General features: G+C 40.6%; 1 protein-coding gene across 8 annotated transcripts in view; it reads right to left on the bottom strand.

Annotated features, from left to right (window-relative positions):
• Nucleotides 1-25,653, bottom strand: part of PIGN (phosphatidylinositol glycan anchor biosynthesis class N) — a 135,739-nt gene that overhangs the window by 40,656 nt on the left and 69,430 nt on the right. For 7 of the 8 annotated variants that reach the window (XM_077810753.1, XM_077810755.1, XM_077810758.1 and 4 more), the window contains 2 exons: nt 10,199-10,277; nt 4,478-4,657 (listed from right to left, as the gene is read on the bottom strand). In XM_077810753.1, coding sequence (XP_077666879.1) covers nt 4,478-4,657; nt 10,199-10,277 — 259 coding nt within the window. The remainder of the gene's footprint in view (nt 1-4,477; nt 4,658-10,198; nt 10,278-25,653) is intronic. The other variant, XM_077810761.1, reaches the window with a different exon arrangement.

Below are 25,653 nucleotides of genomic sequence, written 5' to 3'. Positions count from 1 at the left end.
AAAGTGCGCGTGAAAAAAATGAGTGTGCACAATCTGGTACATACAACACTGATCTGCGCATGCACAACGTACTTAAATATCGAAGGGAGTTACAATTACTCAATAGTTTGGAAAATAAGGACACTTCTATTTAGGTGTCTAAATATGCATTTAGAAAAATAAATTTTAGCACCCAAGTTTGCATAACAGTTACTACGTCCAAAGGTTTCAACGTAAAATTCCATGTGAACATTTGTTTCTTTTGTGTAAGAAATTAGTAGGAGAAAAAACTTCAGTTATCGAACTGGAATAAAATTCTTTAATTGCTATTGAAAAATTCAACACTCTTTTCAGGAACTATGAACTGATTCTCCACAGCCTTTTCTTATGTGAGTAAGGTTTTGCTGTGTAAGGCAGGTCTGCAAGAAGAGGCTTCAAGTTTGCATTTATTTGTTGAAATTAATTTATTTGATATTAATCCTCTTTTTTCTAAACCTTTTTGGATTTTGATGTTCATACAAGAAATCAAGGGACATGGCTATTTTTATTTGTATTGTGAAAGCTACTAGAAGCCCTAGCCCCATTGCGCTAGCAACTGCAGAAACTCATCACAAAAAAGATGAGCCCTGCCCCGAAGAGCTTAAAATCTAAGTATAAGACTATAGACAAGAGGTAGCTATAGGTAACTATTGTTTAAAAGCTTCTACACACAGCTAGCCCTGTTAATGATTTAAAAACAATTGGGCTTTGCCAAAGAATTTATAACCTAAAGAGAATATTCCTTTTAGTATGTAAGAGAGAATGCAGATTGTTCTATCGTGCTTATTTATTGCTAAATAAAGTGCCTGTATGAAAGAGGAATTTCAGAAAATATAAAACTCTGATGTACACATAGAAATGGATGAAATTTTCTAAACTGGTAGGTTACGCTTAAAATAGCACTAGTGTACATCATCACTTCTATGTCTACAAAGAAGAACATTAAATAAGCATTTTCCTTTCTTGTCACAGCTTTTATTTACACTGATTCAGGAACCACTCAGTGTAGTCTGGGAACATTCTGATATTTGAAAGCTTAAAGTTTTATTAAATATTTTTGTTCTGAAGCCCATTACAACTTGACATAACATGCAAAAGCCTTAGGATCCAAGGGCAGTCTTTGGTACATTATATGCTGACAAAGCCTAAAAAAAACCCAATGACCCTATCTATTGTTTTTCTTGTATAAGTTGTGTCAACTTCTTTGAGGAGTAAAAATATATAGTGGAATATGCAAACGTATTAAACATGTAGGGGAGAGGAGTCCAGGTAGCTAATGTAAAACATTCATTCCTCTTCTTTCCCCTGTAGTTGACATAAAACTGTCTCTCTCTAAGCTGATGGGAAGTATCAGATCTAAATGACTTTTAAAAATAGAATTTCTGGCATGCTATGTCATATTAAGTTTGGATAAGATATGTCACATTGAAAACTGACCTAATGCAACTCATTCTATCACAAATGTTAAAATAGATCTTTTGGCTCCACTACTTGGTTCCAAATTGCAGGTGAAAGGAGATTTACATTTTCGGTGGATGTTTAAAAATAGGAAAAACTGATAAACCTATAATTCTTCCTAAATTAAATAACACATTGTTTTAAGGGGAAGTGTTTTTGTGAGGAGCATGAAAAGCCACACACAGTTTTAGGAGATGATTAATGTAAACAGTCCTATTAGCCAGCCAGAGTCTAGAACCAGCTCCATAAGATCATAAAACTGTGATATGGGTAGCTTATTTGCCCATTATAGTCTAGTTACACAGAACAATTTCTTCATGTAGCTTTGATACTAGCCATAAAGCTAATGACTTTATGGTGGAAAGCAGAGCTCTCACCACCAACTACTAATTGTATGTCTGAACTGAAAGAAATGGTTCTACTGGAAAAAGCTGGTTACTACAATATGTGAAAATCTGCAGACTATGGATACAAAAGGCTCTTTAATTTCTTTTACAAGAATAATTAAATATAAAACTTGACTTTATTCTATGGACCCCATAAATATATGGTGTGACAAAGTTCCTCCTCTGCCTTGGTGGGTCCTGCACTTATTGGCGGATTTGCTCACCTCAGAGGTTCACAGCAGCCCTCAGTTTGGCCACTTTCATGGCTCAAATCTGCCGTTCACTCAGTTAGTCTCATCACTGGCCAGCATGGGGAAAAGGAAGAAGAACAATCCCCGCAGTCTCTGATGATCCACCTAGTGGATCGGGGAACAGACCAGAGACCTTCCACTCTGGTGGAGCCCACAGTCCAGGTCAACTCCTCCGGTATCAAGTAGGGAGTTGGGGGGGTGGCGGGAACCCGGGCCCGCCCTCTACTCGGGGTTCCAGCCCAGGGCCCTGTGGATTGAAGCTGTCTACAGTGGCTCCTGCAACAGCTGTGTGACAGCTACAACTCCCTGGGCTACTTCCCCATGGCCTCCTCCCAACACCTTCTTTATTCTCACCACAGGACCTTCCTCCTGAAGTCTGATAATGCTTATACTTCTCAGTCTTCCAGTAGTATACCTTCTCACTCTCAGCTTCTTGCTCCCAGCTCCTCGCACGCACCACAAACTGAAGTGAGCTCCTTTTTAAACCCAGGTGCCCTCTTTGCCTGCCTTAATTGATTTTAGCAGATTCTTGATTGGCTGCAGGTGTTCTAATCAGCCTGTCTGCCTTAACTGTTTCCAGAAAGTTTCTGATTGTTCTGGAACTTTCCTTGTTACCTGACTCAGGGAACTACTTAAACTGGGGCTAATAAATCTACCTTCTATCACTCTCCTGTAGCCATCTGGCCCGACCCTGTCACAATGGTAACTATGAATACCAATTTTCAATTCTAAAACAATTTTACACTGATTTAAAAAAGAAAATACGTTTTTGTTTAAAGAGCTATTAATATTCTGAATTTGTTTGTTTATAACCAGTGTTTTTGAATACTTTCTCAGATACTTGATAACAAAAAACCTTTTTTGAAGTTATGTAGTATTGTATTTCTCAATATTTTTCCATTTTGTTTGATCATTTTTATTAAATGCTAAGAATATCTCATTTCAGTCCACAGACAGTAAAAGGTCTGGGTTTTTTCCACTATAGGAATTTTCTCACAGTAATTTACTAGAAGTAGTAAAGATGCTAATTGAGCACGGATCCTCATTTACATTAAAAAATGAAACAAGCCTTTTTATTCTGAAATAAATATTGAAAGATTTTTTTGAAGGTGTTAACCTTCTTTTAGTAAAAATTTTCTGTTCGCCTTTTCAGATTAAAGGTCTTTTCTTTTCCTGATGACTGAATGAAAAAGATGATTTCCTAAGCATCTGTACTTGGTGGCAATCAAAGTCATTCTTGTTTATTTCTAAATGTACTTTCTGTATCTCTGATGCACTGCAAATCAGGAGTGAGATGCAAGACAAAAAGAGAGGGCTGATCTGTGAAACAACAACTAAAGTCTTTTAGTGGAACAGGTTATATGCTTTGCAAATGCCAAAATGGAATTGTTCAGCTTCGGAAAAATCTAATTTTAAATTGCCACAGAGGGGTAAAAAAGAAATTAAATGTAAGATGATTTTCTTTTTGCCTTTATTAGAAAGAAAAATACATATATAATAGAAGTCTGAAGTCTGGATTAACAATCACAAGATATTTTAATGTTAAATAATTAGAATTAAGGGTGAATATGTATTTACACAGCTATGTTCTTCTCATGTTAAGCCAATATGAAAAAAGGGAGAAGTTAGTTTATATTCTCCTACCTCATACAGCATTACCAGCAAAACGGCTATCATTAGCATTAAATTAGAAAGGCCAATATTAGGGAGAAGTAAGCCTTCATTTCCAAATACATTGCCCAATACTGTACATGGAAAGAAACGTGTCAGAGTGTGGTTTCAGAATGTGACTGAGCAAAATACAAGCAGTTTTCCTTTAATACATCTACACTACATTTCTAATGCATTGTCATGAACGACAAGCAGTGGGAAATACTGAAAACACAGTCAGAGAACTTATGACTGAAATTCATCTCAGTAAAATTATAATAAAAAAGAACAAAAGAAACCTGGTAAAGAGGAGGGAAAAGAGCAGTGTCATGAAAAAGCTAACAGAGTCTCCACTGATGTGTAGACTGACCTGGTTAAATATGGATACATGGTCTGTATTTCTTGAATTTAATGAATCAATGTACACAGTTGCAGTGAACTACAAACCTATTGCAACTAGAAGCAATGGGATCTGTCCAGGTCTCCTCCTCATACATTACACAATGGCCCATCTTTTCAGATGTCCTGAACCGTACCTGAAGGTTGGTGAGGGAGATTTCCCTCAAACTACAAGTAGTTTCTGCTGGCAAGGATCTTTTACTCCAGCTTTGCTTGTGGGGGTACCAATTGGTCTACTGTTTTTGTACAAACGATACACGTATGTATAAATTGCTAATTAACCAGCCAGCAACATCACTGCGTATTTCAACCTACCTTATTATCCTGGGTACTCCTAGTCAGACTAGTATGTGTCTTGACAATCAGCAAAATCACATAAGATGTCCAGCCCACAAAACCCATGACAACACTTATGCCCAAGAACAATCTGTCGTAAGTATGGTAATATGACAGTCCTTCCAAAGCAAGGCTAATCAGGGTTTTGCAAAGAGATACCTTCAGAGAAAAATAGAATATATATATATATATATCTCACAACAATTTACAATATAATCAGGTAGAACATACTCATAAAATAAATTTACCAAGAAAACATATAGCAAAGAAAAGTTGCTTACCTTACAGTAACTGGAATTCTTTGAGATGTGTTGTCCATATATTCTAATCTTGCTGCACATGCACCCCATACACTAGACATTGGAGTCTTTTGGCCATCAGTATCCATTGGGACCGTGCATAAGCAGTAGGTGTTCTGCTCCCATACAGAGAGCATAAAGGACAGTGTGGACCCAACTGCCATTCTTTTCCTTCATCACCACAGAATCCAGATGTTTCAGAATTCTGTTGGGTGGGTGGTGGTGGTGGTGGGGGAACAGGTTATGGAATATATATGGACAACACACCTTGAACTCCAGCTACTGTAAGTTAAGTAAGTTTTCTTTCCTCAAGTGCTTGTACACAAATGTTCCACTCTTGGTAACCTACAAACAGTAACCTGATGTAAAGAGGACGACGCACAGAATCTACTTAAAGATTGCAGCACAGATCTGCCAAAAGAAGCATCAGACCTCAGTGCTTCCAGGGAATAATGTCTAGGAAAAGTATGGACTGAATCCCAAGTAGCTGCCCTGCAGATGTCTGAAATGGGAATGATTTGCAATGAAGCTGCGCAAACCATAGTGGAGTGAGTTCTAATCTGAGAGGAAGGATCTAATCTAGCTAGCTCATAACAGACCCTAATACATCCCAATACCCAATTGGATAGTTTTTGGGCTGATACCACTCTTCCTTTTATTCGGTCAGTAAATGCTATAAGTAGCTTTGAGGAGACACTGAGGGATTTGGTCAAACACCCCTTGATTAGAATGTAGCTTATGGAAAAATACTAGTAAATTAATCATTTGGTTCAAACGGAACTTTGGGTGAGAACTTGGGATGGTGTGTGAGTGATACCTTATCCTTATGAAATATCATACTAGAAGGGCCTGCCATTTGAGTTTGCATTTCACCAGTTCTTCTAGTTGATGTGACTGCTACTAAAAAAGGACTTTTTCCATATATAAATAACAGTGAACAGCTTGCCAGAGGTTCAAATGGAGGGCTCATTAAGCCTTCAAGAACACATTATGGTCCCTTGGAGGAAGTTCCTTTACCAATGGAAAAACATGAATAAAGCCCTGAAGAAACTTAACTATAGTGCATTAGGAAAACACCATGAGGCTCTGGAGCTTGTGGTCATATGCAGAAATGACTGCTAGAAGCACGTAAAGCTAACAGATAGCTCTGAATACTTCAGAAAAAGCTAGTAAGTCCAAGACAGGAGGGATGCAGGAGTTAATGTAACTATCATTATTCACACCATAACCTGAATCTCTTCTATTTAGCAGCATATGTTAATGTGATGGAATCCTTTCTATTTTGGATCAAGATGTTCTGGACATCTGAGGAACATGAGCTCTCTGACATCGAGCCAATAGCCAAGTGGTGAGGTGGAGGGAGATTGGATTTGAATGTAAGACATTCCCACTATCTATTAAATCCAGTAGAAGATTTGAGTCCCTTTGAGATTTACCATGACGACAATGAGACTTCTCTTGAGTCCATTACACCCTGTGCCTGATGACGGCCCAGATGTGCTCCTCAACCCAGAAGGGACATATTCATCACCAAAATCTTGGTTGAGAAAGGCAAAGAAAAAGGTACTCCCCTGCACACCTGGTTAAGATCTTACCATAAATTTATTAATGTTAGAATGTCATGAGGGATTAGTAGAGTCGTGTCCATGTAGTGTTTGCTAGGCATGTATATCAACTTTCGCCAGCCAGTAGTATCACACACTGTGTGATGAATGTGCAAGTGGCCATGTGCCCAAGAAGTCTTACCCAATTCCTTACAGTAGTATGAGGACGCTTTTGAAAATAAATGATGAGATTGGATGTGGCTTCAAATCTGTCTTGGGACAGATAAGCTCTGGCTATTGTGGAGTCTAATAGTGATGACTGCTAGATCCTTGGTAAATACCATTGGCACTGCAGAAAGACCACAAGACAGTACTCTGTACGGATAATAGTTCTGTCCCATCTGAAGTCTTGAATATTTATAAGGGGATGCTGGAAGTATGGAGATTGGAAGTAGGCATCTTGCAGATCAAGAACCCCAAACCAGTCTAGTGAATCTAGTGATGGAATTGGGGAGGCTACCGATTACCATTCTGAATTGTCGGTTGAAGATAATGAGCCTTCTCAAATTCCAAACTAGTCGCCATCCTGACTTTTTCTTCAGTATTAGCAAGTAATTAGAATAAAAACCCTACCCCCTGAATTTTAGCTAAACAACTTCTATTGCTCAGAGAGACAGAAAGGACTCCCCTTCCGGATACAACAGTGTCTCATGAGCACAGCCCCTTAAAAGGGAAGGAGAAGGGAGCAGGGATAGGCATAGTATGCATCTGTAGTGAATATCTGACTGAGACTATTTCAAAGACCCAGCAGCCCAAGATTATCAGGTTCAGCTGAAAAATTGCAGATGATTCCTAAGTGCACGAAAAGAAGGGTGTAGATTCAATAGACTGACAGTAGAAAGACTCTTTACCAATTTGTCAAAGTGATTATTCTGACACAGACACAGAATGGGATGAAGCCACAACAGAGGAAGAAGGTCTTCTTTTCTTAAAAACTCTTTGTTGTAGGTGCAAAGGCTCTTTTTTGGGAAAAGATATCAGATGATGGTCTCTGTCTAGCATAAGTGCGTGGTCTTCCCTGTTTTCCTTCAGAAGCCAGTATATAAACTCCAAGAGAGAGGGGAGTGTGGCCCAGGAGTCCTTCAATAAGAGAAGAGCCTTGTCAGGTTTTTGTACTAAAGAGACCCAGGCCCTTAAAGGGAAGATCTTCCATGATCAATGCATCTCTCTCTAGATGCCAGAATTTGGGACCCAGGATAACAACAGATATCACCATGGATCAAGACACAGTATCAGGAGCATTCAGAGTTGCCTGAGAGGACATTCTGGCAATCAAAGATTGTCTCAGAGATCAAAAATTTAAACTCCTCTCTTTTCTCTCGAGCAGTTTGTTAATAAATTCTGAATTTTTTTGTATGCAGTGTTGTTGTAGCCGTGTTGGTCCTAGGATATTACAGAGACACAGTGGGTGAGGTAATATCTTTTACTGGACCAATTTCTCTTGGTAGGAGAGAAAAGTTTTTGAGCTTACACAATTTATTGTAATTTAAGAAGCCATATCATGCCAGTACCGCCTGATAATCAGCAATTGAGAATTGCAGGCTGCAGACAAATAATTTATGTATGAACAAATCAGGCTGCTTAGGTTCTTTATGTCCAAGAATCATCCTTGGTTGTTACTGTCTGCTCTTTTTGTAAGGAACCACAACCGCTAGCTAGCCAGATACTGGATGGGTGTAGATAGTCTTTCCTGGTGGACAGCACCTAGTACCTCTTATCAGCTACTAGAGAGAGGTCAGACTTATGGTTACTGGTGTTTGCCAGATATACTTTGCCAGCTGTAAAAGGACTTTGTTGATGGGAAGTGCCAAAAGCTCAGGCACAGAGCCATGAAGAACATTCAAGAGCTTATGTAAGGTCTTTTGTACCTCCTCTCCCTGTGCCTGGTATCTCAAGAGAACTGGCTATATATCTGAGCAGATCTTGGAAACTTTTGTCGTCATCCAGGTAAAACAGGAGCAATTCCTCAGCTGCAGATGAAGACGACACAGCAGGGGATGAGGTTTTTACCCTAGAAGGTAGTGCAGAAGTGTGATGCCTTGTGTGGTGAAGATCCCAGGTGTGCCAATAAGGCCATTTTGGAACTTTATGTGGAAAAGGGCCCGGGTGCCAGGGACAAAGATACCAGGACATATGCCTACACCTATACCTATGCGATCTAGCCATGTAAGAAGCCCTCAACTTTCTTTCAGACTCATAAAACTCAAAAAAGGACCCTCAGAGAATATGTACAGGATCCCTCCCCACTGTGATGGGAGTCCAGCTTGGAGTCTTCTTTGATTAGGAGCAGTGAGGTATTTTGGACCTCGTTTGGACCTGGGAAATCTAAAAGGGGATGTTCCCCCTGCTCTTCCCAGGGGAACAATATTCCTCTCTCTGAAAATCTGACTTTTTCAGTCCTATGCAAGTCTGAAGTTAGGCCAGGCTTTGATGATGAGGCCTGGGAGCTAATGGAACCAGAACTCAAAGGGGGACTTTCTGAACCGAGATGGAACTTGTGCAGAGTGGTTTGCCCCACCTGGTTTAGAGGTCAGCTGCCTAAAGTAGTCTAATAAAACCATTAGGCATGCCTCTCTCACCTTCAAAGTTCTTTTAGAAAAGGACCTGAAGACAGAGCATTTGTTGGAGATGTGAGCTTTGCAAGACAAAAAAGGCAACTGATGTGACCATCACTGATTGCCTCTCAAGAGGGGCAACACTTAAAGGTGACTTAGGATAAGACATCCATAAGGCCTGGACAGGGAAGAAGTTCCATATCAGAGTAAAATAAAAATAAAGTTGGTAAACAACCAAAACTATAAAATCTTGCTGACGGACAATCTATCCTAATTAAAACTACTCCTAAGTACACTAACATATATAAATGTTTACAAAAGGACTCTGAAAAATATTGCAGAGACCAGACACTGAGGAGCTCCATCTCACAGCTAGGGTCATCAGAAGGAACTGAATGGTGGTTAGACCGGGACTGCCGTTTATGCCCTTGATATGGGACCATGAGGATACGCAAGGAATATGCATGGCCCCAGTGGACACTGATGGTCCAAAGAGTTCAATCTCAATGGTTTGCACACCAAGAGTAGAATAAAACATAAAATAAGCACTCTGTGTAAACTTGTTATAATCTGGGTCTTCCTTATACCAGTTAAATCTACAGACTATGGTGAAGTTAAAATAAAACAGTTGGCTCAGGTGAGGGGGGGAAAAAAACAAACCAACAGGGATTTTTGATCAGAACATGGCCCCATAGATTCTTTTTTCTAGAAATGCCGCTGGTTCAGTGTGTGACCTTGGGCAAATCCCTTAACTTTGCTGTAAAGTACCCGTCTGTAAATGACATTTACCTACTCAATCTCACAGGGGTGGTTGAAATCCTTGATTGAAAGGTACTATGCTTATTTTTTCATATCAGAGCACAATAAATCCACCACCCTTCATAAAACACTGAGCCAAATTCATCCACATGTAACTGCACTGGCTTCAAAAGAGTTACACCACGAATAAATGTGGTTTGTTTGGTCAGAAACATCAGCAACAGCAGCAAAAATTTAAAAATATGAAAAAAAATTGTCACTTTTCATATGCATCAAAATTATTGTTTAGAATTGAATGAATGGAAGTGTGAGGCTATGGAGACTTACAATAGGATTAATTTTGTGTTAGTAAAAGATGAGTCAGTAAATGGAAAAAAAAATCAAGGTGGCTACTTAAATGGAAAATAGAAAAAAGACGATGGAAGTCCAAGATTTAGCCTAAGTTTTCAAAGATTTATTACTGTATGGTGATGATTCACTTACCGCCTCATGATATTTTTCCTGATGAATATAAGATCTTGCTTTTCTCAAAATGTTTATCTGTTCAGTATCTGAAAGCAACCTATATCAAAAATACAAAAGGTCCTTTTAAAAAACATGGTGCTTTTTTGGTGGGAGGGATTGGGAGCATGGAGGAAAAGAATGTATCTAATTTAGGAACCTTAATGTAGACCCCCTGGGCACTCTGTTAAAAGTGTACCATATATCCCCAAAAAACTGAGCAATTTAATCACAGGACATCATGAGCCATTTCTCTACCTGCATCCTCATAAATTAGTAAATTATGTTGACACTGAATTCATTTTGAGAATCTGTATTAAAAACATTTTCTTAATTTAGAACTCCTACCTAAATGTATGGGTGGAAATTCCCTGCACCATTTGTAACACATGCATTATTACTGTTCCTGGGCGGGAGCATTGCCAAAAAACAAACAAACAAACAAACAAAAAAAGAAGTCAGCCATACTTCTACTGGCTGTACGGATGCTACAGACACATCTTTAAATGGCAAGCCCTTTGAGGCAGGTATTGTTACTCTTCTATGTTTAAATAGTGCTCATCATAATGGGACCTGAATCCCAATTGGGGCCCTTTGTGCTCTATGCGAATAATAAATAATATTATGACTAGGAACCCTTTCCTTGAAGAACTAGCATTTATCTTCACTCAGAAACATAGTGATCCTCTAATGGACCCTAAAAACTGCAGGTGAAATGATGACTCCATTAAAGTCAATGGCAAAACTCTCATTGATTTCTGTGGAGCCAGGACTCCACCCTAGTCTTCCTGAGAATTTTCCTGTCACAAGTGACACAATACAAAAGAAAGAACAGAATGGGATAGAGCAGAGTAAGGCCTAGCTCATTTTTTCAGGGTGGAGCACTGCAATGGATTGGAGAGCTTACATGCCTGATCACTGAACTGCCCCCAAGTTTTATTACTCAATGAACTTCCCAGTGTTTTCTGCCACTGCTGCTTCATTTGAGTCCAGTGTTAGCGGTATTCCAAAATGTATTACGCACATCAAAAGTAAACACAAAAACTCTGCAGGTTCCCCAGAAGCAGAAAAACCAGCACTCCAGCTATGACTGGCTACAGAAAATCTAAGGAGCGGAACAGAAAAGTAGCTACGAGGATGGAAAATGATAAATAGTTTGACTGCTACAGATGCAGTCCAGTCAGGTCAGGATCCATAGTAGAGGATCTAAGGAAGACCAGCTATATGGGTGAAAATTAACAGAATCAGGTAGTGAGAATGGAGAATATTGGGGAGAGAAGAAGAAAGAGAAAGAAGTGGTTGTTGCGGACAATGAGTTGATTTAATGTTCTTATAAGGTCTGTTTTGAAATCTCGGGAAAGGAACAAACAAAGAACCACTTCAGTGCTTTACACACTTTCAAAAAATGCTCCTCTGAAAGTGCACCATACTGCTTTGTAGGCCACTGATACTTTACAGAAAAAAACAAAATAGTCACCACACCATTGCCACTGAGCATGCACCAATTTTGGTGCTCACAGGATTAAAATAGCCGGGTTTTAGACTGTAACATCAGTACACTCAAAAGACCTGAGCAATGTCTATGAAAGAACACAATAGGAGTTGTATTCATTACACAGTCTTTTCCAATATCTGTCATATTCTAAGATTTCTTGTTTGTTTTGAGAGGGGATTAGGAAGAACAGGGCAGGACATATTTATGGGATAAATAAGAGAAAGAAAAGAAAAGTTTATCTTCACATTTGGTTAAGATTTAGCAATCTGGAATGAATACTGAACACCTTTTCTCATGACTCGTGGTATATGTCTAATAAATTCTCATGATATGCACTGTCATTTATTTTTATACCTATTTTACTTTCTGTCTATTTTATCCATATCATCTTCAACTTCAAAACTGAATAAGTTAAAAAAGCATTCTTTTAATCTTTATTTTTATCTTTCACTGTAGATCATCTCATAGAGTCATTTAGCCTCTCATTATTCTTTAATTCTCAGTGAATAACATTATTATTAATGAAATTGCTACGGTCTTTGCCTTTTTTACTTGCTTCATGGATGACAGCTCCCAGGATCTTCCGCATATGGAATGGATACAATAGAATAAATGGAGCTTTCAAGCAGTACAATTTTTGTAAGTCAGTGCAGAATGCAATTATTTTGTAGAACAAGGGTAACATTCATAAGTGCATTGTTAATTTTAATAGGCTGACTATAAAAACATACCCTAAATGTTACCCCACTTCTGCACAAATGTTTTTATAAGACACCAAACTTTGTTTACTGAAGTGCCAACGAAGAGGTGTCACATAAATTCAGAGACACTTTGAATTAGGTGAAGTCCTGCAACTGATTGACTGGCTGCTGGTGCACCCATCCATATGCACATGTGGAGCTCCATCTGCTTAAATGAGACTCTGCAAGAGTGCAGGGTGGCAATCACATGCAGTCAGTTGAAGAATCAGGGCTGTGAGAAGCAAGGGAAATAAATATAATGAATCCTAAGGAGAAATCTACACAGGGGCAGTAAGTTACTAAAAACCTAAAAACCTAAGGAAAGGACTTTAGATAAGGAACTCATTCAGGACAAAAAATAGTAATGCACTGCATGGAATGAAGACAAGGGGATCAGGTTTGGGCAGGACTGCGGTTCACGGATGAATAATTACTATGATTAGTTTTAACAGAGCTTACTATGGGGTCGGCAACCTATGGCACGCGTGCCAAAGACGGCATGCGAGCCAATTTTTAATGGCACACTGCTGTCTGCCGGACCCCGGCAGACAGCAGCGTACCATTTAAATTCCTGCCCGGCCAGCTCTTTTCCGCCCACCGCTCTCTCCTTGCAGGGCAGGCAAGCTTCCCCCTCCCCCTGCCTCTTCCCCCAGCGTGCTGGGTTCCTGCCCCTCCTTCTCTCCCTCCCTGCAGCCGGGCCAATCAGCTGGTGGTTCTTGCTATGGAGGGGGAGAGGGAAAAGCGGAGCTGCAGCATGCTCTCTGCTCCGGGGACCTTGGGGAGGGGGGGTGGAATCAGGGCAATCCCCCTGAGCCCCCTGCCGTGAGCCGCTTAGGGTAGGGGGCTGGGAGCACCCCCACGTCCCAGCCCTCTGCCCTGATCCTGAACCCCCCACACCCCTCAGCCCTCACCCCTGCACCCTCCTCACACCCCCCAGCCATCTGCCCTGAACCCTCCTCACACACACACAGCCCTCTGCCCTCACCTCCGCACCCCCCCCACACCCCAGCCCCATGCCCTGACCCCTGCACCCCCCCACAACCCCAACCCTGACTCCAGCACCCCCCACACATACCCAGCCCTCCGGCCCTGACTCCTGCACCCTCCTCACACACCCCCTGCCCTGAGCACCAAAGGGGAGCTCCTGCGCACACACACACACACCCCACATTCCCACCTGCAGCCCTCACACCAAATGGGAGCTGCCCGGATAAGCGCTCCACACCCAAACCTCCTGCCCCAACCCTGAGCCCCCTCCCTCATTCTAGCTCCTGGCCAGACCCTGCACGCCAACCTGCTCCTTCACCCCCAGCCCTGGTCTCAGTGCACTCCCACCCTCATCTCAGTGCAGAGAGAGGAAGAGAATGGCTAGAACCAGGGAGAAGGTAGACCGAGCCAGGACCCCAGACTGGCAGTGGGCTGAGTGGGGCTGGCAGCCGGGACGGATGGACCCCCAGACCGGCAGCGGACTGAGCGGCAGCAGGCTGAGCCGCTCAGCCCACTACTGGTCTGGGGTCCTGGCCGCCAGCCCCGCTCAGCCCACTGCCGGTCTGGGGTTCTGGCTGCTGGCCCCTTGCCAGCCGGGGTCCCGGCCACAGGCCCCATTCAGCCTGCTGCCGGCCTAGGTGAATGGAACCCCCGGTGTAAGATCAGCATTTTAATTTAATTTTAAATGAAGCTTCTTAAACATTTTGAAAACCTTGTTTACATACGACAATAGTTTAGTTATATAATATATAGACCTATAGAGCGAAACCTTCTAAAAAACGTTAAAAGGTATTACTGACATGCGAAACCTTAAATTAAAGTGAATAAATGAAGACTCGGCACACCACTTCTAAAAGGTTGCCGACCCCTGGCTTAATACATGCCAGATTTCAGTCTAAAAGAACAAATAGCACAGAATCATCTAATCTCATGAGATTTCCACCATTTGGAGCCAAAGTTCATGGGAAATGCTGAGGTTTAAGCAATATCTGAACATGAACTGGATAATAAGTCGATTTGGTTTTGGATCTGACTAGAAACCAAAACCATGAGATGGATTCAGATCTGGGGATTCAAAGCCACATAACCCCCCAGTCCCAGCCCTGACATTTTAAGGGGTTCAGAATCCAAAACAAGCATATTTATTTTGGCCACAATCTGAATCTCAAGTTATCCCCACACACTTAGTATGTAATGGGTCACACATATGCTGTAATGACAGTGTATACTGCATGCTTTTATTGTTTGCTTTCCCCTTTTATTACACATTTACAAGTAATTATTTTAATATTATTCAAATAGCTTATAAAGTAACTAGTTTTGCAAAAACATTGAGCACTTGAAAAAAAAGTAAAAGTTAAAATATATAGCTTAGTGTAATGGGCCTAGCTACCGACACCAAGCCTGTATCTTTCACAAGCTAAGACGAATAGAGGGGATAGTAGATCAGTTATATTTTGAAAATTAATCTATCCAAAAGGTTAAATTAACACAGAAGAAAATAGTTTTTTCATTCTTTCCCATGAATTAACAAAAACTGAACATGCAAAGAGAATGAGGACAGTGGATTCATTCTTTCCTCCACTCTTCTCCAATATTTTTGGGAAGAATGAAACCTGTAAAATAAAGCAAAAATGCCTATCACAACTTCCTATAGCACAGAACTCTGAGGCTTAAACTCATGAAAATAAGAGCTCACAGGTCATTATTGTACATATGTAATAATATACAGTCTTGAAAGTTGAGATTTTGTTCCCCTGAAAAGGTTCAAAAACAAACACATACAAACACACAAATAACCAAGAAATAGATTTCTACTTCAAGGAGGACAGATAACAGTTTCATCCATGTATAAACACAATTAATTATGTAACAAAATAATTGGGCTAACTGTGCAATTACTTGTAAACTGTCCCTAAAGAGATGTTAGCTGCTCTTGCCATAAGTACACCTGACAAATTTAATATTTCCATCACATCATTCATACCTCACATAAAACAATGGTGCTTGACAGCATTAATACACTGCTGTGATGAAATGAAGCTACTGTTATCTCAAGGGGACTCTGTCTGGCCAGTCAGTGATTCCTATCTATCAACATTGTTCAGAGGAAACCATCTCTAACAGCATAATTCCATTTATGTAGGACATTGCAATCAAGCTATGAAATAAAATCCCGGAAAAGTAGACACTCACAGTACATCTGGATACACCATTGCTAGTATGTTTATTTTATTATGCATGTTTGTGCATTTATTTATGTCAACATTATTGTACAATTAGGCTAAAAAATAAAACCCTATAATCCAGTACTAAAGCAATGATATTAAAAGGACCCTGAATTTAACAATGAATGACAAGATAGGCTCATAGACTAGGAAAAAAGGTTAGAGGAATGGTTTCCTTTGCAGCACTTGTATTGCTGATACTGGGGGTATGTCTTCACTGCATAGTTAATCAAAGTGGTTGGCACCCAGTTTGGGCTAGCCCAGGTGTGAGAGTCCCCACAGCAAAGGCCTACTTGGGTTACTGTGTCTTCACTGTCTCTGCACTCACCCATACGTGTCTGCATATCCCAGGACTCTGTGCGGAGATGCTCTAGGATTCTTTCCCAGTTAATTGTGTCAACTGCAGGAGAACCTGTCTTTCTTTCAGTGGCAACTGTGGAAAGGTCAGTGGAAGATCAGCATTTGAGTGATTTTCCCTGCATCCTCAGTGAAAAGTGGGCAGGTCCCAGCTCGAGTTACTCTGAAGCCTGGGCTCTAATTTATATCTCCAATCCCTTTGCAGCTTGAGCATCTCTATAAAGGCATCTGACTATGGAAGGAATTAACAGTGTAGATATAAACTAGCTTATTTTTGTCACTGCATCATTTATTTTAATGATGTACGCCGGATGCTGTACAAGTTTGGTGTGAGCAGGATGGAATACATGATATAAAACCCTGACATGTTTCCACCAGGGGCAGATGATCTTCATAAAAGGATAAAATCGCAAATGATGCTACACAGTCATAAGATTATTCAGTGAACTGAGGAAAACCTGGTGAAATAAATATTTCAAAATCGAAGTCAGGAACTACAATGCTTATTTTCAATCAAACTTCTTGTACAGTACAATTCTTGTTGTATGGTGCTTACAGAGGCAATGATCAGAGAAAAAAATTCCATTTATGAAAACTGTGGACTTCACAAAATTATATCTCTATATTAATTTTAATAATTTATTCAGAATCTAATATTTTGATATTTAAAAATGCAATTACAGGCCTTCGAGATATCTGTGACTATTTAAATGGATGCAGAGTTGTTTTGTTAAATCTGTGTGAAACACTAACTTCATGAGATGTGGGAACCTCCCTTGCTCGTGTTCATGGCATGTTGTTAACCTTGTTGATTAATCATCATGGATCCTGACCACTGACTCCTGGAATCTGTGCAGTTCTTGTTGCTGTAAATCAACCAGTCCAGCTGTAATGTTATACTCAAATAGCTCTGCAACTCACTGCTTCATTTTACTAACACTTTACAAGTAATGTTGACTATAGCAGACACCGTGAAGCAAAGTAACAAGCAGATTAACACCTGGAGTAACAAAAGAATAGGAATTTAAAATTTCTGTTTTAAACTCCTGCTATTCTATTTCATAGACCATAGTGGTGTGAAAGTAGGGGGAAAGTACTTTCAGCGGTCAACAAGACCCCAAGAGCATCTCTATATTGTTCTCTCTAAAGAGAGAGAACAGTAGGACATAAATGAAACTCCATAAAATGGTCTGCCAGATAATGATATAATCCTGGACTTTCAAATTCTAGAAATTACATTTGGCTTTTCATTTCCCATAAATCAGTGTCCCTGATACAGCATATTCACGTATTCAGAAGTAAATGCCTCAGGAGACTTATGAAAGTCCCTTGGATAGCTAAAGTAAGTAGGGTGACCAGATAGCAAGTGTAAAAAATTGGGACAAGGGGTGGGAGGTAATAGGTGTCCATATAAGAAAAAGCCCCCAAAATCGGGACTGTCCCTATAAAATCAGGATATCTCGTCACCCTAAAGATAAGAGACAGAAAAATGTGCGGGCATGTTAAACAACCTGCTGCCAACACACTGATCAGAAAGAGACAAATAAGATGGTTGGGCTACATATTTGCATATTTTGTATGCAAACCAGTATCACAAGAGTTAATGTCAACTGGAGGTCAGGAGGAAGAAAAACACTCTATGAAGCAACTCCTCTGGCCAACTCAGAAACAGAATTGAGAAACTCCAGTGGAAGATGGATCTAGCTATTTTTAGCGTGAAGAATAGTAGACAGGATGTGGGACCCTTGAGGGCGCAAGAAGCTTAATGGGGGAGTGGAGAAAGATCCTTCAATGATGGAAAACGCATTTAAAAAAATCTAATTTAGTATTACAAAAGGTCATGTGCTGGCTGGTTCATTAAATACAATGGCTATACCACTTAATGAACCAATCCTTGCTCACTATAAAATGAAGAAGTAAGCAAACGGCATATTTATAAAGTTATACTGGGGATACATTATCTAATACATTATCTCTTTAGCTCGTTCTCAACCTTACTTTTTCCCCTATTTTATTGTAAATACAATTGTGTCACAGTTCTCTGTGCTAGGCCAAAGCAATTCCCAGTGAGCTTTTCCTGTAAAACTTAAAAGCTGCTACAAGTGCTATTGAAACTAGAAAACAACAGGAAGAGGGATTGTTTCATCCCCCGGTTAAAGGCTTCGATTCAATGTTAACTTTTAAAATACTGCTTAACTGTGAGCTTTATGAACAGTGTATTAAATAAAACAGATATTGATTGACATTTTTAGCTGTGGTTTATGCACATTATAACCCACTCACTCATTTTTTTCAACCCAAGAGGTAATCACTCTCACTTTCAAGAGTAACTTCTATCAATATATTTAGTTAAACCTTTTTGTCTCTCAGGGCAATATGGGAGTCTACACAAATAGATACATAGATGTTCTCAAAACCTGGAAAACAGTGAAGAACTGCCAACCTACTTCTGCAAAGACAGCAGGATAAAGGTGAGCACAGAGAGACAAGCTAAAATCTGGGTCCCCACTTTTTAACAGGGTGAAGAAGAGGCCATACAAACAGAATACTAGCTCTCTTTCCAGAGATAGCTGACAATGGAGAAGCACCCTCCCCTCCACCTACAACACTATGAAGAGGACACCAGCTGACTCCCCTGATAAACTAAACTATTTGCATCCCAAAGCCTTCAGATAAATGGGTTTGGACTGTAAATTTCTATTGCACTGTAAAATGAGATGCAAACAGAAGAGGAACAGTTCCTGCATTAATAACTTTTCCCTCTACTACAGTAGCCCCTTACTCCCTCCTGTTTCTTTCTGACACCCCAGAATTCTTCAGATCGGCTGTCACAGTGCATTATGGGAAGCACCATCTGAACTGGCATTTTCTGAATTAAGAACCACCACAAGATCCACTTTGTTAATATTAGAATGCTTCAAAGATGGCACCAGGGGCTCTGGTACCTCCAGGGACACAATCTCAGATTAAAACGATAGAAAAAAGTCACCCCATTTTCTTTGCACCAAATGTCAATTTTGCAAGCATACCTTACTACACTAGTTTTGAAAGAACATCAGACAAAAGGGAGACAAGGCAGTTTTACATCTTCAGCTGTCAGAGCAAGAGTAAAGACAGAATAAACATGTCTGTGTATATGGCATTTCTTTGAAGTTCCCAGATTACTTCAAAGATGCACTCCACATTATAAAATCCCCATTTTCTTTTCTGTAACCATGGCAAATAATGCATAATTCTGCAGAAAGACTTGCCTTGTGTGATCTAACATTTTCTAGGTTAAAATCTGGCATATATTTAAGAGTGTTACATTTTAAACTAATACTGAAAAACAAAGACAGAGGGCTAGATTTTCAGGGTGGTGCATGGTAAGGTATAGACACAATTCTCATTGAACTATAGTTGTGGATTGAACCCTGCATGCACTACACTAAAGGTGTACCAGATTACTGATCTATGGTTAAAAAAAAAAAGAAAGATCTCTTTGGTATAACTAGGTTTAAGATGCCAACAAATTCAGTTATCTGAAGATTATTGTATCAGATGTGAAAATATCTCACATACAACAAGATATATGCTTACCGTTAAATAGTACAAAATATCTGAGTTATTTCCCAATGAAGAATCCTATATATATACATACCTCGCCCACCTTGTGTCTCTAATATCCTGGAACTGACATGGGCTACAACCACACTGTAATGAGATAGACTGTTTCCCCGGACATCAATTTTTACCTGCTAGCAAATCCTGGGATTTATTTTACTATTTGTCCTCTCTTACTCTTCCTTTTATTTTTAGTATCTGGCACCTTGCTACCTTCCTTTCTTATGTGCAAAAGTCAAAAGGTCAGAATTTGGAAGCATGTGCATAACAGTAAAGTCTCCTGTTTTGCTAAGCAAACAGCTTTTGAAGATTTTTATTCTGGGGTGGGAGGGATGAGGAAAAAAACCCCTACCTAACAAAATGGATCTTTTCTTCCTGTGGCCTTCTAGGAGTCTGAGAAAATAATCAAAGGGATTTTCCAGTGGCATGAGCCACACAATGATTTTGCACACAAGTGAGAGACTCTATCAATAACATGATTCATTCTTGTGGAAGCAGGTCATGGTCTTGTTCAATCTGCAGTAGACTTGTAATTGGCAAGTAAGTACTTCCTGAGTTTCACACTTGTAACAGAGTCTCATAACTAGACTCAAGGCATGATTTTGTTCAGATTTGATCCTCCATAAAGGTTTCTGCCAGACTTTCAGGTGTGAACAATATTGTAGCACTTGGAGCCAGATGCTTCCTTATAAATAACTAGGGCTGTCTGAGAGTTCTAACTCACCTCAATCTGGGCATGCAGACACCACTCAAGTTATGATGGCAGTGCAGAGTGGTCACACCTGTCCTCCATAACATTTGACTGCTGAATCAAACAAAAAAAGTGGAATTGGGATCCACATGCAAAAGGGCCGAGTTATAATCTTCCCTGTTATCCTCTGAACATCATGCTAGCCACAATTTTCCTAGACAATAGATTACTTGTGGAAATTAGAAGACTTTTGCTTCAGTTCAATGTAATCTCTATTGCCAAAAGTTAATGTAAATAGGAGTAAATTTCATTGAGTTTGGACTCCGTGTCAACATTAAGTGAGTAAAGGGTCTTAAAGCTCCCAACACTTTCATATTATTATATTCAGCAACACATAATATATCAGGGTTCGGCAACCTTTGGCCCGCGGCCCGCCAGGGTAAGCCCTGTGGCGGGCCAGACCGGTTTGTTTACCTGCCGTGTCCACAGGTTTGGCTGATCACAGCTCCCACTGGCCGCAGTTCGCCGCTCCAGGCCAATGGGGGCTGCGAGAAACAGAGCAAGCTGAGGGATGTGCTGGCCGCTGCTTCCCACAACCGGCCCACCAGGGGGCTTACCCTGGCAGGCAGCGGGACAAAGGTTGCCAATACCTGGAATATATCAAAGACTCTAGCTTTGAAGCATGAAATCTGGAGTTGACATACAAATTTCCCAGGGCACTTTGTAACAAAATATCTGGAAAGTAGAGCTGGTTGGAAAAAAGGTTTCTTTTTCCATAAAAAGTTTGACAAAAATAAAACAAAACAAAAAAAGTTTTCATTGAGAAATCAAAATTTTCAGATGCTTTCTTTAAAACTTTTCAATTTGTCAAAAACTAAATTTTCTGTCAACAGTTTCAAAAGAAAATTTTTGACTAGCCCAACTGGAAATACAGAATTTCTTAAGCAGAAATTTCTGATTCAGATCTGTTCCAGAATTTCTGAAAATTCAGTTATATGGAACAACTTTAAAAAGATTTCAAATCCATGTTCCTTGTGGTATGGGCCTAATATAAACACCCATCCAATTACTTCCTGTAAAAGTGATTTTAAATACTGTTACAAGGGACTTATTAAAGAACTTTCTATACAGACTTTTAACTTGCTTAAAATATACATTAAAATGAATAATATTCTAAAAATGGAATAATATTAACATTTTGGATTTCTACAATATCTTTCAGACGCTCTCAAAGCACTTTACAAACATTAGTTAATAATGCCTCACAAAAGCCCTGTAAATTAGGTGGAAGTAGATTATTTAATTGGTGTGCGCTCTTTTTCTGTATTGCAATTTTTTGATTTCTAGCATCAGAAAAAAAAGTGCAATTAACTCCTTTGTACAAATTCACCATCCATCACTGAATAGTGGGGGAAGGGAATTATTCTTACCTTAACGAGAAGGACAGTTGTGCCTGGAGGGAATGCAAACACAGAACCCTGCTTATCTGCAACAGCAGACAAGAGCAATCATAGATTAGCACAATCTGTGTGTAAATCCTACATTAACTCCCTACTTACATCTCCAAATACTGTATATTTTCAATGAATTTTGAGTCATTGGGATGCAGCTGTAGCGTTTCCAATTACAATATACTAATAATTTCTTACACCAAATGCATTGGGACACACTCGTCTGTGGGAAAGAATAGAGGTCAAACCGTCCCAGCTTTGCTATTATTAACTCTAGTCCTGTAGACAGAGGTGAAAGTAAACCGGTACACCCCAGTATGGCGTACCGGCAAGAGCCGGTGCGCCGTATCGGGGTGAATCGGCTTCCCCAGGCGCAACTTAAAGGGCCTGTGGCCCCCAGCAGCGGCTGGAGCCTCCGGCCCTTTAAATTGCTGCCAGAGCCCCAGCAGGCAGGGCTGGGGTGGGGTGGCAATTTAAAGGGCCTGGGGCGGTAGCAGCAGCTGGAGCCCCGTCCCTGGAGCCCTGCGGAAGCAGTGGCGGGGCTCCGGGGACGATTTAAAGGGCCCAGGGCCCTTGAAACCGCTGCCAGAGCCCCCGGCTGCCGCTGTTTCCCCAGGTTGGGGGGGGGGGGGGAGAGGCACTTGCCAGTACAGGGTGGGCCAGGGCTGGCTCTGACTCCCCCAGCCCCGCCCCTTCCACCCGAGGCTCCACCCCTTCCGGGGGCCAGAGCCAGCCCCAGCCCCAGCCCAGCCCCATACCGGAAGTCCCTAGACTTACTTTCACCCCTGCCTGTAGACTAGGATGCACAGAGGTTTTTGGGGGCTTTGGGCAAAATCTGAAACCAAGGCACCCCACCTTATTCACCCTAAAACTAAGGCCCAAAGAGGGGGCGGTGGTTGCCTGCCCTGCACTCACCCCTGTGACACCGGCAGACCAGGTCATGCTAAAGTGTATTCAGGTCAATTCATTTGTGTATTAGTATTGATCAAAGTGACTGTTGAAGATAGAAGAGTGTATTTGACTTCATAAAAGTCACAAAGACTTCATAAAACTACTGGGAAGTTACTTGCATTGTTTTCACTTGTCTGTGACCTTTTATAATGCAGCAGCGAACATTTACGTTGTGTATATCCCTTTAACTACATAACCCATCAGAGAAGCCTTGTCGAATGCTAATGAAGGACTTTAACAGAAAAATGCTAATTCCAAAACAAGTAGCTACTGTGTCTGATGACCAGAGGGTCAAAAACTCAAAGAGCCTTCCTCACTCACCATAATTAAAGGAAAAGCTCATGTTCGTAGAGACCACGGTCAGTTTTTTTTCTGTCAGAAGAGGCTATAAATATGGATTCAAGGACAGATCCTTCATCTCTGGACTGTCTGGACTCTTACAGGAAAGTGTACCAATGCAAAGCAGAAATCCCTAGAAACTATCTGGGTACCCTGAAAAGACTTCTGGGAAACTGGCAGTTTACTATATCACTGCCATCATTTGGAATTGCAAACTGTTATTCACCTGTACATATGTTTTACCTGCTTTAACCTCTCAATAACTGCTCTTGGGACTGGGAGCAACCTGATGCGGTATGATTTTTGGTTAAGTGACCATTATCACAAAGTTCAGTTCGTCTGGGTGGCAAGGTAGACTGGAGAGTCTAAGGGGACTGTGTGTGACTCCATGGTGAGACTGGTATAGTGATCCAGGAGTTCACACTTGTTGCTGACTTGATAAAATCTAATTATAGAACATACCACCAGCTTGGGGTATATGCCATGTCTTCTGACAGTCTCCCTCGAGGTAGGCATTCACAGTTGTGAGCCACTCCAGACAGTGTGACAGTGGAGGTTTCTGTCCTGCAGGGCTGGGCCCAGGTCCCCTCTCTGAGCATTGTGACCATGGTTGCCAAACCTGAGAGGTGCTGCAACCCTGTGTGCCAGGTCACAATGCCACTCACTCAAATTCCATGGATTGAGGGCCCTCTCAAATGGGGGGCCTGGAACAAACTGCCCCTTTTGCCCTCCCCTCTGGGCAGCTTTGCCTGTAAAAGGTAGTTTGTGTTTGTGCAATTCATGTTCCACTATTTCCAAAAATAGGAGGAAATATAAATAAACATAAAATGTTAAGTGATTTTTTTCAGCTCCAAGGATTTTTTTCTCCTAGTATAGAATATTAACGTAGCAGTAAAATGTACTCTCTTTTTGTGAAATCTTATCCAATTTAAATAATTATGAAACAAGAAGTACTGTGTCGTCAACTATTGATAATATATACACGGCAAGACAATAGTCATGCTGCCTTTTGGCGCCTCGTTCCTGAAAGATGCTGAGTAGAGGGTCTCGAATCCAATCAAGCACTTAAGCACATGTTTAACTTTAAGCCAGGAAGTCAATGAGGATACTCATCTGGTTAGTGTTTAGCATGTCCTTTGCCAGATCAGTGCCAAAGTGATGAGCACCCTGCAGAATCAAGCCCTGGTGTCAAATAACCTGCCTAACAGTAAGTTTCCAGGTGGAAGACTCTTGGAAATTTAGGACTGTTATGAGAGTTAGGTAGTGATTCTGGTCAAGCTTTTCACTCTCCTCTCCCAGAATTAAGTTGGAAAGACCATCAGACTGCCGATGAGTGCGCTCATCTTCAGTACCTCAGCAAGACAAGAATATTTATCTTTAATATAGTAACTATGAAAGATTAAAAAGATTCATACCACAAACTGTCATGTGCTAGTCCAAAACCTTTCACCATGCAGGCTATTTGCATGCTAATTTGCACATTTATGGCATTTTGTTTGTTTATTTTTAATACACACAGGAGCCCTAGAAAGTCATCTATGATTAGAATTATTACTGAATCAACTGAACCAGATACTATTAAAGAGAATCTCAAGAAATCAATTGTTTGTTCTGTTTAATGTTACTTGGGCAACAGACTGTACAACAAAATTACTACAGGATCATATTAAGTTTAAAGAACATTTTCCCCAGCCACCCTGCAGAGAAACCTCACTGGTTTCTGGGCTTACTCTCCATGACAGGGTGAGGGGCTCAGCTATGCAGGGGACTTGGAGCAGAGCCACTACTCCTCTGGATCGAGAGGAACCAGTTGAGGTGGTTTGGGCACCTGATAAGGATGTCACCTGGGAGGCCGACCCAGACACTTTGGAGGGGTTATATCTCCTGGCTGGCCTGGGAATGCTGGGGAATCCCCAGGGGGACCTGGAATCTGTTGCAGAGGAAAGGGACGTCCTGGTCCTCCCAACTCTCCATGCTGCCACCACAACTCTCACCAGGAAAAGCAGCATAAAGGAAAAAGAAGAAGAACAGGAAGAACATCATCCCCCCCCTCCCCCGCATATTTGTTAAATTATAAATATCTCTGGGATTTCCACTTACATTGATCGAAACTCAAAAACCAAAACAGATACAAAACACTTATCTATCATGAAATCAACAGCATTTATATCTTCCTAACGGTACATTCAGCAATAATGTAAGATAAAAGTATCATAATACAGAACTGGACAGGTCCTTCTGGAAAAAAACAGGAAACAAAGGAAATATCCTCATGGCAGATTCAGACCGAAATAAAAACCTGAATGCCCCTACATCCCATATGGCATTTTTGTTCCACATGGATTGACAAATACTTTGATAACAAAATTGTCATTTCTAATCAGAGTTTTGATTAAAACTTTTTAATAGGCTTTTGAGACTATTTGACTGGGGTCTGAGAGCTTAAAGATCCTGAATCTTTCCCTTTGAGGAAGCTGTGGTATAAAATACCACAGCAAATAATCTCTGTCCACAAAGACAGGAATCTTATTTAGCAAATTTAATCTACAACACAAAAAGAGATATTTAAAGCTCTTAGGATTTTACAGACTCCAG

Source organism: Eretmochelys imbricata, chromosome 2 (genome assembly GCF_965152235.1).
Source record: "Eretmochelys imbricata isolate rEreImb1 chromosome 2, rEreImb1.hap1, whole genome shotgun sequence".
Classification (NCBI taxonomy): domain Eukaryota; kingdom Metazoa; phylum Chordata; order Testudines; family Cheloniidae; genus Eretmochelys; species Eretmochelys imbricata.
The sequence above is the reverse complement of the archived record's forward strand: the minus strand, read 5'-3'. Positions and strand labels throughout refer to the sequence as shown.